Consider the following 13,280-nt stretch of genomic DNA (forward strand, 5'->3'; position numbering starts at 1 on the left):
TTGGAGTCTAGTTCCCTTCTTACTAGATGTTCATAGTACTCTCTCTAACCTCTCTTTTTGACTGAGGTCTACGAATGAGGAGGTTATCTTTTTCACCAAATTAGCCTCCAATGCTATGGTCAACAAAAGTATTTTATCTATACGCTACCTGGATGACAATGTATTTAAGTCTTTACTTTGATTTATTTTCTTCTTTCTAATAAAAAAAAAGAGAGAATTCTCTTGCACGCATCACATAGTGAGAAGTAAAAGTCCAAGAGCATCTAAGTTCTATCTTAGATAGGGTTTCAAAAATATCATTTATGTTCCAGAAACGCCGTTTCGTGTCAAAAACGAAAATTTCAGTTTCTGTGTCAAAACGTAGTTTTTAAACAAAAAAATGGTGTTTCAAAATTTTAGATTTTTATCGGGAATTATTTTTTTTTTTTTGGTAAAATGGAACGAAATTGGGAAGACGGAACTCCATTTTGGAGTTCCGTCCAATCTCGTTTTTTCAGTTTTTTTTTTTCACTTTTTATTCCAAAAAAACAGAAACGAACCATAAGTGCACCAAACAGAAGATTCCGTTTTTTCGTTCCAATAGAACGAAAAAACTCCAGAAACGTTTTTTTAGAACGATACCAAACGGAGCCTAAGTTTTTCATCTCCAACTTCCTTTCACTTTTATCTTTTTGGCTCTACAACTTCAATCATCACTTGAACTCTCCTAAAAATGGCCTATCTTTCTCCATTTTCATTTGGTTCTCACACCTCCGTCTTCCTCAACTTCCTCCTCTGCTTCGTAATTCATCAATCTCACTCCACAACTCCTCCTAATTCTTCTTCCTCACCTCTACCTGGCCGTTTGTTCAAAAGTCTCTGCCTTCATCTATCTACCAAAACAAATCATCCAAATAAAATGAGCTCATCCTCAAACAGGGATGCAAGCGATTAATGAAGAAAGTCGTGATTTTCCCTTACAGAAGCCAAGATCCGGCCCCTCTCCAACGACTGCACCCTCCAAAGACATCCAAGGGCTGGAAGGGATTGGAAGGGCTTGGTCATGCATCCCAACACCTGGGGATGGGTTTGGTCATGCATCTGAGAAACCAATAGATGAACTCATTGGCAAGTTGGCAACAATTCTTTGTGGCTCTTCAATCTATTTAATGTTATGATTTCAAATTAGTTTGAAAATTCATTTTCACCCTTTTAACTTTTTTGTTTTTTGGTTGAATAGATTTCTTTTTGTACCCTTCAAACTATTAATCTTTAAAATAAAATAAAAGATAATAAAAAGAAGATTTCACATTCTAAATACACCAATAGAGATGCCATTTAGACATAACATAACTCATTTTTCCATCCCCTCATGTAATTTGTCTTCTACTCAACATACTTATTTGGCACTTCCAATATTCCTTCTAGACCCCATTGTGAAACATTGTCTTGCACTCTTGCTTCACTTTAAAATAAATGGCTTTCCTTTATCTCTATTCAGATATTCTATATAATACTATGTTTGACTAATTGATGACATTTCTTGTAGTGCTCATTATTCGACACCCCATGTTGTCAGAAAAAATAAAATAAAATAATTGATCGTCAGAGATCAAACATTGATCTACTTATAATCAATCGGTCTGTTTCAAGTCTATACAATCATGTTCATACCAAACATGAGACACCAATTGGTCTATAAGTGGATTGAAACTAATCTGTTCGATTTGAATCATAAATCGAAGATTAACAAACACAACGGCTCAAACCAAAGACCCTAATTAATAGACTTCCACTCTTTTCCACCATTATCCTCTAGTTGATGTGGAACTAATGTATTGAAGACAAAAAAAGAAAGAGAGTATATGGAATGTGAAAAAATTAGTCCAAATGAATCAAAGAAAAATGCAAAAGGAGGTAGACATCTCCTCTTGTAGGGACTCTACTATCAATTAAGGGTCCGTTTGATAACGTTTCTATCATTTCTGTTTCAAGAAACGACAGAAACATAAATTTCCGTTTCTAGAAATAAAAACGGAATTGAAGGTGTTTGATAAGTCATGGTTCTGGAAGTCGACAGTAACCAACGAAATAATGGCCACAAGTCATTTTCAGAAACGGCGAAACAAGTTCTACTTGTTTCGCCTGGGTCGTTTCTTGAACCATAAATAGGTAGAAATTTCAATTTCTATTTCTGAAAACAATTAACATGAAATAGTTTTATAAAACACTTTTTGTTCCGTTTTCAGAAATGCATTTCTTGAAACGTTATCAAGCGGGCCCTAAGAGAAACCACTTAATTGGCCTTTAATCAGTTGGGTTAGGTCACTTTCTATTCCTGGTCAGTTTTTCGGTGGGGCCTCGTTTATTTATATATTTTTTTTAATTATAAAAAACAAATGTTTTCTTTTCTTTCATTTCTATTATATTCTTTTCTTTCCTACTCTCAGCTGCCCAACACAGCCGAATTTAATGAAGTCTCCTCATTTAATCAGTATCCTCACGCTCATATGACAGGTCTTAAAACATAGGAACAATGCAAAAACTACTCAATCCGGGCACCATCCGATGGTGGGAACAACTCATAGATCAGAAATGGTTCCGATCAGAGAGCCACAAACATTCATAAGTGAAACATTCCTTAAGAGGGGAAGTGGTTTTGCTTGAATGGGGAAGAGGGGTTTTATTTCATTAGGGTATAATGGGTATTTTACGTTTAGGAGGGTAGTTTAGGCATTTTGAGAAAAATGGCTGACTTAACAGTCATTTCAAACGGTGGGAGACATTAGATATAATCTTTTTGTTTAAGGGGGATGTGAGTGATATTTTTGGAAAAGTGTAAGATCAAGTTGATATTTCAACATAGTTCAGGGGAGGGGACAGATAATTCCTCAAATAATTAAAATAAGCATCGCATATAAATTATTAACTATAGCGGTTATGGGATAGCATTCGAAATCAAATTGATTGCATCTCATGCAAGTCAATTTGATTCCATGATGGGTAGGAGTAATATAGCCTCATTAGCCATTCCCTCTCAACTTAAGTTAAGTAATAATGTAAATGTATGTTAAAAAAAAAAAAAAAAAAAAAAAAACAAAACAAAACAAAAAAAAAACAAAACAAAACAAAACAAAACACAATTATTTTGAAAATAAAAAATTTTCATCTTAGTCTTGACCGCTTCGATTATTGCCATCGATTTCCTCTCGATCATCGCATGATCCTAATTTTATTTTATATTTTTTTTATTAAAGAAACCTTGGGAAACCAACCCACCAATTGGGCTATCCAAGAGCCCAAGAGGAATACATCAAATTATAAAAAAAAAAAAATTGGAAGAGAGAGAGAGTAAAGAGAGAATGGAAGACGACTTTCACAATCACATTTATGCGTGTCATACACATAAAAACCCATCCATATGGTTCATTTTAAATCCCATAGCCACTAATGAATGCATGTATTTGATCATTTCATTTCATTTATGTTGAAATTAAGACTTACAAAATCACATTTTAAATTTCCAACTTTTTTGCATATGTACATGTAATTATCACACTTTCAAAATCAAACATTAAATCATATTTAATTATACGGGTTCAGGAACTCATGAATCCACTAAGGTTTTAAGAAACTCAAAGAATATATAAATGCACAACTGTTTTCTGAAAACAGTACTTAACACTTTAACCTATTTGGACTCTATATACAATATAATATTTTTGGTTCATGGTGCAACCCACCTCACATTTACACACTCTATCTCACTGTAATTAGTGAGAAAGTCTATTTCATAAGATGAAATATAACCCTTATGGTTCACACAACATTAAACGCTTTAAAGTAAATTTTAAGTATATAATAGAAGTGGATGAGCCATAATAATAGGATCCACCACTACCTTCGCATGTTCGACATAGGTTTTAACCCTTAAGACACTTACACAAAATCCCAAAACAATAAACATTTTAATGTATAAGAGTATATCGAAAGAAAAACAAAATGGGTGGGCCCCACTACATTGGTGACAAAAAATCTCCAAAAAAAATATTGTTTTTATTGTTTAAAACCACAAAAATGGGCCCAAAACTTTTTGCAAAGCCAAAACTGTTAATCCAATGGGTTCAAGTCCACTGACCATTTGAATTACAAAAACTACCATAGGGTTAAAATATTTTTAGCAGACAATGAACTGAAGCCTACTACCATTGGGTTAAAATATTTTTAACAGACAATGAACTGAAGCCTACTGACCCTAAAAAAAAATCATTAAATCTAATTTAATTTGATAGGGTTTAGTGTCTTAACAAAAAATAAAAAACTATATGAACAAGTTGCCAAAAGCGTCATAGGTTTTATAAATAAGTGCATACCAATATAAAATAAGACTATATTATAATCCACCCAGACTTCCATATAACCCTTAATATTAAATCTGATTTAATTTTAAGGGGACCACTGTCTTGAACATATGGGTTTGGCTATCGTAGATCCATGCAACAGTCTTTAATGGCGGGCTACTCATTTTATGAGGACATAAGGAGTAGGGGTGTCAATCGGTCGGGCCGGCCCGGTTTCGATCGGGTTTAATCGGGCTTGAAGACTTTCAAAGGCTACACCGTGTCCGTCCATTTAACTAATCGGGCTTAGTTATTGAGGGCATGGTACACTTTATATTCGGTCGGTCGGTCTCGGGCTATAATCGGGCTACTTTAATCGGGCTTTAGTCGGGCCTTAACCGGGCTACGGACATGTTTAATGTTAAACGGGCTTTAATCAGTTTTTAAACGGGCCCTCTTTAAAATGTGCTCTTATATTCCGGCCCACTCATGCAAGCCCAAAAAAATGATAATAAATCAATAAATGATACCAAATATAACCATTATTTAAAATGTGAACATGTCTTTTACTTTTTACTTTTTATTCTTTAATTTGGGGGGTAAAATAGGTATTCTATAATCATTAAAGGGTCGGGCCAAATCGGTGCACAATAGGCCTGTCTCGGTCGGGCGTTATTCGGTCGGTCTCGGTCGGGCGCCCGACGGTCCAAGTAGCAAAACCGAGACCTACCATTTATAAACGGGCCGGGCTCAAGCCCGACACGTTTAATAAATGGTCCGGGCCGGGCCGGTCTATAAACGGTCGGTCCCGGTCGGTTTAGTCGGGTCAGGCCACGAATTGACACCCCTAATAAGGAGTATGAGCCCTTTAAGTTAAATAAATAATTATGTTTAAATAGACAAGGCCTAAGCCCAGATCAAGCTTCAAATATAGAAGGTAAATTTACATCCACCTCTCTTCGCGTTTGTCTTTATTATATTGAACCCTCGTGTTTCGTTTATTACAAATAAACCTATCCAACATTCCAACCTGAAACCGTGAGTGAGGTGTTAGTTTTTTAAATAAAAATGACTTTTTTACCCTTATTACATCTTGAACTTAAACATCCTAAATCCAAAGATTATTTTCCCTTATTACATCTTCAACCCTAAAATCCCTAAATACCAAATCCTATTCTTTCATGTGCGATCCTGATCCAGACTGCCCATCTTGATCGGAAGCTATGAAACAAAAATATATCAGCAGAATGAGGATCCTGTGTCATAAGGAATTCCTTGAACCCTCTCAGTGAAAATTATACCATATTTTCTCAATCAAATCAGATAAAAAGGATTTGCAATTACTTAAAAAAGTTGCAGAGGAGACGTCGGGCCAAACGAGCTAAAGAGTTGGTGATAACCGTTATCTATTGTTGCCGTACTCTTTGATTCAAATCAATTCCATTATTAATGAAGTGCTGGATGTTGTTGTTTTGTGTCAGAGAGTAAGGTCCAGTGGTGTCACCTAAAAGGACTCTTTAAGGATAAGTCATTGGATAGGCTCAAGGCAATGAAGCCGACCTCAGGTGAGGCAGGGTCCACTCCTTCCCCTGCTCAGGCATTGTTGGGAGGAATCACAGCCGGTGTCATTGCCCTTTGCTTTGTAAGTTCACCATCACTATCGAGGAGGCATTCAATCGGCAGACCATCTCGTATAACTTCTCGGTGGCAATCCCTTAGATGCTTGCCATGGGTATCGACATAGTCAAGCTGCCTCCTAGAGTACAAAAAGTGACGATGAGAGAGCGGTAGTCGAGGGAGACAGTCCGGGTGGTGTGGACATGGACATGGTTGAGACAGAGGTCAATGACACTGATAACGGGATCGGAGGGGCAGAGGAAGAAGATCGCTAGGTAAAGCAGAACAATAGGAGCCGCAAAGAAGATTACGCCGGAGGGAGTGGCAGTTGCTAAGACGGCGGTGATAGACAGGGAGGCCTATCGCCGGACATGGAAGAATAAGATTTGGGGATTTAAGGATTTTAGAGTTGAAGATTTAGTAAGGGTAAAAAAGTTATTTTCATTTAAAAAACAAACACCTCACTCACAGTGTTAAGTTGGGTGAGTTTATTTGTAATGCGATAGGTGGATGTAATAAGGGCAAACACGAGCGACGGTGGATGTAAATTTCCTAATATATAATGCCGAATAAACAAATATGAGTTTAGCCCATGACATAACTAATAAGGGTATTAAGAGTATTGAAGTCATTTCAAGTTTTAAAACATTATAACCCTAACTTCGGACCTCTTTTTCTTCCTTGTTAAACTATCTCCCAACCTGCAACCCTTCCAAGTTCCCCCCCCCCCCTCCCTTTTTAAGACCATGGCTAGCCACAGAGAGAAGCATTATAGGCCGGGGAATGGGCTAGTTGAGGGTGGTGAGGGCCAAGGGGGCAGCCTCGAGAGTTGGACAGGGTTTTCTAGTGTTCAAGGCACCATGTGCCTAAGGAAAGCCCCTGTGCGATTTCTCAATCTTCCCCTTACCCCAGCAGATCCTGGGTTCTCCCTTGTTGAGCTATCGAAGCAACATTCAGCTAGGGGACATTCAATCCTTTATTTTTTATTATTTATTAATTTATTTATTTTGACATGCAGGTTCAAAATCTACATAAGGAGAACACATGTGCAATTCGAGGATGCCGGGAGGGCTTGCAAAGTAAGGTTGCTGGCAGCAATGGTTGCCTGCCTTGTTCACATGGCATGGTCTGACGGCTTGGATACACAAACTTTGCGAGCGGGCTTGCTGCCATCGGTGTTCTCAAAACCGCCTCTCCCACCCTTTTTTATGAAATTTTAGGATCGATACGATATGTCATATAATATAAATTGAAGGTCCTCTCATAGGTAGATACCACTGAAAGACGATACCTGTGGAAACGATTTAGATCTTCCTATCGATAGGGTCGGTCCTTCAACAAATAATCAACATGAAGGCTTCGATCATTACCTTTAACTTCACTATCATAAGGCCTCCACATGATCTTAGCCCTTTCACAATGAGTCATTCTCACACGTACAACTTTGTGTTCCTTTAAATCCAGGCTCATCTATAATTATCAAGATTTCAATAAATAGATCCAAACTCCTCTACAATTATCAAGATTTCAACAAAACATTGATCATCACGCTCAATCACTCACGTTGTTTTGGTTAGCCAATGTTATATATTTTTGGCTAATTAGAATCCTCTATTAATTAGTGTTTTATAAACATCCAACTAAGTAATGGGTTTTCTATTCAGAGCCAACAACTAAACCGTCAAAACAAATATTATCATAAAAGATAAAGATTAAATTTATGAGGAAAATAAATAATATAAATTTTTTTTCCTAATAGTACACCCTTTAAAATGGAACGAAAATTTTGGACGCTTGTCTCTAGGCATAGGAGCTACGCAAGCAAGTAGCTTTATTTTTCCTAATATAGTATTTGAGGATCGTGGCAGCCACAGGTCCTAAGCCATCAATAAAACTTGTGAATCCCCTCATAGTGATAAAGAAATGAAGAACCACAAGAAGGTGCTACGTGTCAGGATAGGATTTCTTACTAACTGATGTTTCTCCTTCAGCCCACACTACTTCCACGCATATAATCTTTTAACTTTACTAGTCTTTGCAGCCAGTAGATCTCTCTCTCTCTCTTGCTTATTTCCCATTCTTGCATTCTTTGCAGTGAGAAGCCACAATGGTAACTTCAGCCACTCTCTCTGGCACCATGGTTAGCACTTCTTTCATCAAAAGGCAGCAGCTTGTAAAAAGCCTAGGCTCACTTTCTAAAATTAGCTGCCTAGCCCTCTTTGGAGTCTACGCTGGGCGTGACCGGATAACAGCAATGGCTATGTACAAAGTGAAGCTGCTTACACCTGAAGGCCCAAAAGAATTCGAATGCCCTGACGTTGTTTACATTCTTGACGCTGCTGAGGAAGTTGGGATCGATCTCCCGTACTAGTGCCATGCAGGGTCTTGCTCCTCATGTGCCGGAAAGATTGTCAAAGGGAAGGTCGATCAATCAGATGGTAGTTTCCTTGATGATGACCAGGTTGATGCACAATGGGTCCTCACCTGTGTTGCCTATCCACAATCTGATGTGGTTGTTGAGACCCACAAAGAGGAAGAGCTCACTGGTTGATGATCAATATGTTTGTTTAGTGTATTTCAAGGCTAATCCAATTGTCTTCCAACCCAATCCTTCATCCACCACAACATCCCCGCTAATTCTTCTTGATGCCTATGTCCCTCGGGCATAAAGGATTCCCCTCATCTCTTCTTCTCCTGTCCCCTTTCTTGCCAAGTCTAGAAAACCGCCCTTTTCAAATGTTAGCTTGCTAGAAGACCCATTCTTCCTTTTGACAGAGAATGTATCTAAGTTGATATGTCCTTCTCTGCATTGACCATTTGTGATACTGTTGGTAATTAACATTTTGTACTAACCACCTCTGGATGGAGTGCAATATCCGTAGATGGACTGCCAAATCCCGATCCCCAAATAAGATTTGGAAAGCCTTTGATGTTGCTATCAAAGCCCAAACTCTCCTTGCTAGACACAATCGGCCCATCCCTATCTCCCCCAGAAACGCCCACATCATTTCTTCATGAAACTTTCAAACAACCCTCACCCACCACCCCCTCATCCCCCACCCCCACCCCCACCCCTACCCCTCTCCTCCCCACCCCCCTCACCCACCTTCCCCTCACCCCCAGCCCCCTGATTGCTTGTGGCTAGCCCCCCCTCCCTTCATGTTGGTCTGTGATGTTTCTGGTTTTTATTTTGTTTTAGTTTGCTCTACTTGGGTTGGCTTCTCCTTCTTGGCTTAAGCCTCTCTCTCCCCCCCCCCTTCCCTTTTTCTCTTTGTTTATTCTTCCTCTCTTGGTAATGAATTATTTATTCATCAAAAAAAAAGGCTAAAAGTGTTGTGTAGTAAAACAGAGAATCTACTAACACTTCCAGACCCAGCTTCTGGTTTTCTGAAAATGGATCCAATAAGGAAATGTATAAAGCTTGAACTTATCCAGTCAGAATATCTAATTTTACAAGATCTATTAAATTGGAACTTTGGAATTGTTAGATCTAAAACTATGTGGCTGTTGTCTAAATAAAAGAGAAAAAATAAAATAGTTATCCCACTTTGATAAGGAATGAAAACAACACTAGGTGATCCAATTGTTCATGTTTCTTTCAATAAATCGAGGAGAGTAGTAACCTTGCAGTCTTCTTCATTGGGTGCAATTTGTTCTGGATTTTCAGTAGGAAGTTGCAATGATCTTTTACTTGGTGATTCAGATGAATCAGGAGAAATTCGAAAGGAATGGTCAAATTGGGGATTATCATAGATCTCAAAAACAGTCTCTTGCTTTTCTGTGAATTCTGCAGTCTCCTGATTCAGAGAAGCTGTGGAACTGGAATGAGATAAAGTGCCTGAACCAACTGTAATTATTTCATCCGTCTCATATATTGTTGAATCAAGAGAACACACTGATCTTGCCAAGCCATTATGTGAATGTTTAGACCTTTCTTTCACTCTTTTGCACCAACTATGGAGTGAATCTCTAACACTCTCTGCAATCAAGGCTTTCTTACACTATCACATGTCTGTGCGTGTGCGTGTGTGGGTGTGAGAGTGAGAGAGAGAGAGAGAGAGAATCCAGAATTTCTGCAATCATATGTTTTGCTCTCTCCCTCCCACTGATCTTGATATATATACATTCATGTAAATAAACAGGAAAAAAAAAAAACATGATTTCTACCAATACCATGTTTATAGATACTAAAATAGAATCATAGTTGTCACAGTGTCAAGGCGAACCAAGGCAATGGAGGGCTGTCTAAACACTTAGGTGACAAGACGCCTAAGTGTTATTTTTTATTTCCCTCTTTTCTAAATTATTTAGTATGCTACATATACCTTGTATCATAAAACATTAACACTAAACCACATCAAGTCATCAAAAATCAACATTAAGCCACATCAAGTCATCAAAAATCAACATTAAGCCACATCAAGTCATAAAAAATCAACATTAAGTCACATTAAGTCATCAAAAATCAACATTTAGAGAAATGTTCTTGTTCTCTAATAATTTTGACTGGTCAAATGATTTTATTTTTACACGAGATTTTTTAAATTAGGTAGACACAAAACCACCTTTCCAACAAGTCTAAGGTTACTTAAATCTAAGTCGTAATGACAAAGTTATGTTCCGGTCAAATTTATTTTAAAATACGTGATTGTTGTTAAAATCGCCTGAATAAAAATAATTTTATAGACATAAAAGAATAATATTATTTTATTGCACTTTTGATTTTTAACAATGTTTCACCGTGATAAGATTTATGAAATTTTCAGAATTGAGAAAAAACCAAGTATTTGAAAGTTGAAATCGCGCTACAAAAAAATCTAGTTTTGGTTCTTGGATTGGAGGGTTGACTTTTTATCCTTTTGGAATTTTGTTTTATTGGATTTAAATAGAGGGTATTTCTTATTTATGAATAAAATCTTAAGCAAATGAAATAACAAATAAGTGTTGCACTTTGCAACAAGGCAATAGTCGCCCAGGCCCCAACTAGGCCACCTGGACGCCTCTATGAACATAATCACAACCTATAAGACTCAATAATCTCCCAGCCAATTTCTTAACTCATAAAAAAAAATTAAAAAATAAAAAAATAGAAAAGAAGAAGAAAAAAAAAAAGGCATACATAGTGCACAAGGTTCCCGCCACTATGGGGTGTGGGGAGGGTCATAATATACTCAACCTTAACCCTGCTTCACGAAGAGGCTGTTTCCAACGTTTCATGACTATTTTGAACTTGAATTTCAAAAATGAGGACCAATTTTTTGTTCTACAATATATTAATTCTAAGTGTAGCTATATCCAAGTTTTGGTTCAACAAAATAGTACAATATGAGGACCAATTTTTAACTCCGTAATGGAATCAATTCAGTTTCTTCAGTCATTTTCGCAACATCAGGGCTATAGAAGTTGAAAACACACTTCTTCTATGACCCCCCTCAATAATGACTGAATAACCACGAGCCATCCTTAAATATATACAAGGCTTTATTAAGCAGAGTCAATTAATCACTTCAAGATCTGTGGCATACTTTTTCAAATCTAATTTTTTGTCATGTGACACTCCCCTTCCCTGCTTTTTTATACACTTTCCGAGGGTTGGTGAAGTGCAAGAATGCCCAATTTGAGGGACTCATTCAATAGTGCTGGCTCATGCTTGCTAGTCAGCTACCATCCTTATTGTTGAAGTACCTCCCATGTTCCTAGTGGTCTCCCATGACTAGATGCAGTTTTTTCTCCTTTGGAGTGGAGGGTTTTGTTCAAATACCCCATAGTGCACTAGCATGAATCCCCAATGACACCAGTGTTGTAGACATGGTGTCAAGTCTTGACTCTCAATATGTATCAGTTTAATACATATCAAGATTGGTCATGTCGATATGATGTATAGAGTCAATATTTAAAATTTTATGTACAGAACTATATCGAACTAATACAGACTGAGACAGTACCAATATACTCAATGCACAGGCTACCAAAAGCCAAAGATCCCAGTTTTTTGAATAAAACTTCTTCATACTCCATTGTTTAAACCTAAGTGGATCACATCTACATTAAAAAATGATGAAGAATGAGTGATTAAAAAAGAATATTGGTATTTTCCAATGAAGACTCGAATCACATAGATTTTTCTTTTTTTCAAGTCTTCTTGCTTAATTGCTTCTGATTATATTTTTAGTAGACTTGATATTGCAATTACCATTGAAAATTGAACAAGCAGCCTTACCATCACTTCGTGGAGAGGTGGTTTCCTGACTTGAACCCATGACCACTAGGTCGTTATGGAGCAACTTTACCATTACGCTGAGGTCCGCCCTCTAGATATACTCTTACATTAGTTAGATAGATGCCACGAAGATTATTTCACATAGATGCCACAAAGATTGAGATACTCTTACATTGGTTGGATATCATTATTTATTACTTATTCATCGTGGACAATGCTTAAAAACACTAGTTTTGCATATATATAAGCATAGTCTTGCATATCAAAATGTATCGATTGTCTCTTAGCATCTCTCCTCTACGTCTCTTAGAACTAGATTTCTAATACGCTGCCCGATATTGACACTTGACACCTTGGCTCTAGTTAAAAGTTTGTTGTCACATACAACAGCATCTTTGATATGAGTTTTATTTATGCAAGGACTTTGAGGCATTTTGTTGTTTGTAAGTGGTGAAACCTTCACCAATATGCAGCAAACAATGTCGCTGGAGTGATGTGGAAACCCCCAACACCGTATTCCAGCAATGTGTAGAGGTGAGGTGGCAAAAATCAGCAAAACAGAAAAGGGTTTTCTTCTGTCAAAACAGATAAGGTGTGGTCAAACTTTCGACTAGTACTCTCGAAAAGGGTACTATATAAACCACCAAAAGACATACTTCCCAAACGATACTACATGAGGTCAAAATTTCAGCAGAACACCGAATTTTCAACTGAAATTATGTCGATCTCTTTACTGGCCAGTCATCTCATTTCGGACTTGTTGAAATCACATCACCGAAATTTCAGCGAGTTTTTGAACCATGAAAACAGGTACATAGTACCTCTTTTTCCTTTGGCAACAGTGGCGGTGGCAACGGTGATTGCTGCTACATCTCCGGCAGCAGCACCAGCTGTGGCTGCTGTTGTTGTAGTTGTCTTCTTTTTCTTCCTTCTTTTCTTCTTTCTGTTCTTTCGTTTTTTCTTGTCCCTTTGGTGGTGGCTGTAGTAGTGGCAATACAGTAGCTTCAGCTGCTCATGTCTCTATTCTTCTTCTTCTTCTTCTGGCAATTGCAATGGCTTCTGCTACTCATATCTCTGCCAGCTATGGCTACTGTTGTTGTAGATGTCTTCTTATGTCTTCTTCT

General features: G+C 37.5%; 1 protein-coding gene, 1 long non-coding RNA gene and 1 pseudogene across 2 annotated transcripts in view; 2 read left to right on the top strand and 1 right to left on the bottom strand.

Annotated features, from left to right (window-relative positions):
• The first annotated feature begins 5,501 nt into the window (after positions 1 to 5,501).
• LOC122083162 lies at positions 5,502 to 6,537 on the top strand. The gene is made up of 2 exons (XR_006141577.1): positions 5,502 to 5,711; positions 5,801 to 6,537. It is a non-coding gene; the product is annotated as an uncharacterized LOC122083162 (long non-coding RNA).
• A 1,506-nt stretch (positions 6,538 to 8,043) lies between these two features.
• LOC122083235 lies at positions 8,044 to 8,905 on the top strand (annotated as a pseudogene).
• Positions 8,906 to 9,330: 425 nt separating this feature from the next.
• Positions 9,331 to 13,280, bottom strand: part of LOC122083229 (MLO-like protein 4) — a 40,937-nt gene continuing 36,987 nt past the window's right edge. The window contains exon 16 of the mRNA XM_042650957.1: positions 9,331 to 9,937. Coding sequence (XP_042506891.1) covers positions 9,524 to 9,937 — 414 coding nt within the window. The 3' untranslated portion in view covers positions 9,331 to 9,523. The remainder of the gene's footprint in view (positions 9,938 to 13,280) is intronic.

The sequence above is a fragment of the Macadamia integrifolia genome, chromosome 7, assembly GCF_013358625.1.
Source record: "Macadamia integrifolia cultivar HAES 741 chromosome 7, SCU_Mint_v3, whole genome shotgun sequence".
NCBI lineage: Eukaryota > Viridiplantae > Streptophyta > Magnoliopsida > Proteales > Proteaceae > Macadamia > Macadamia integrifolia.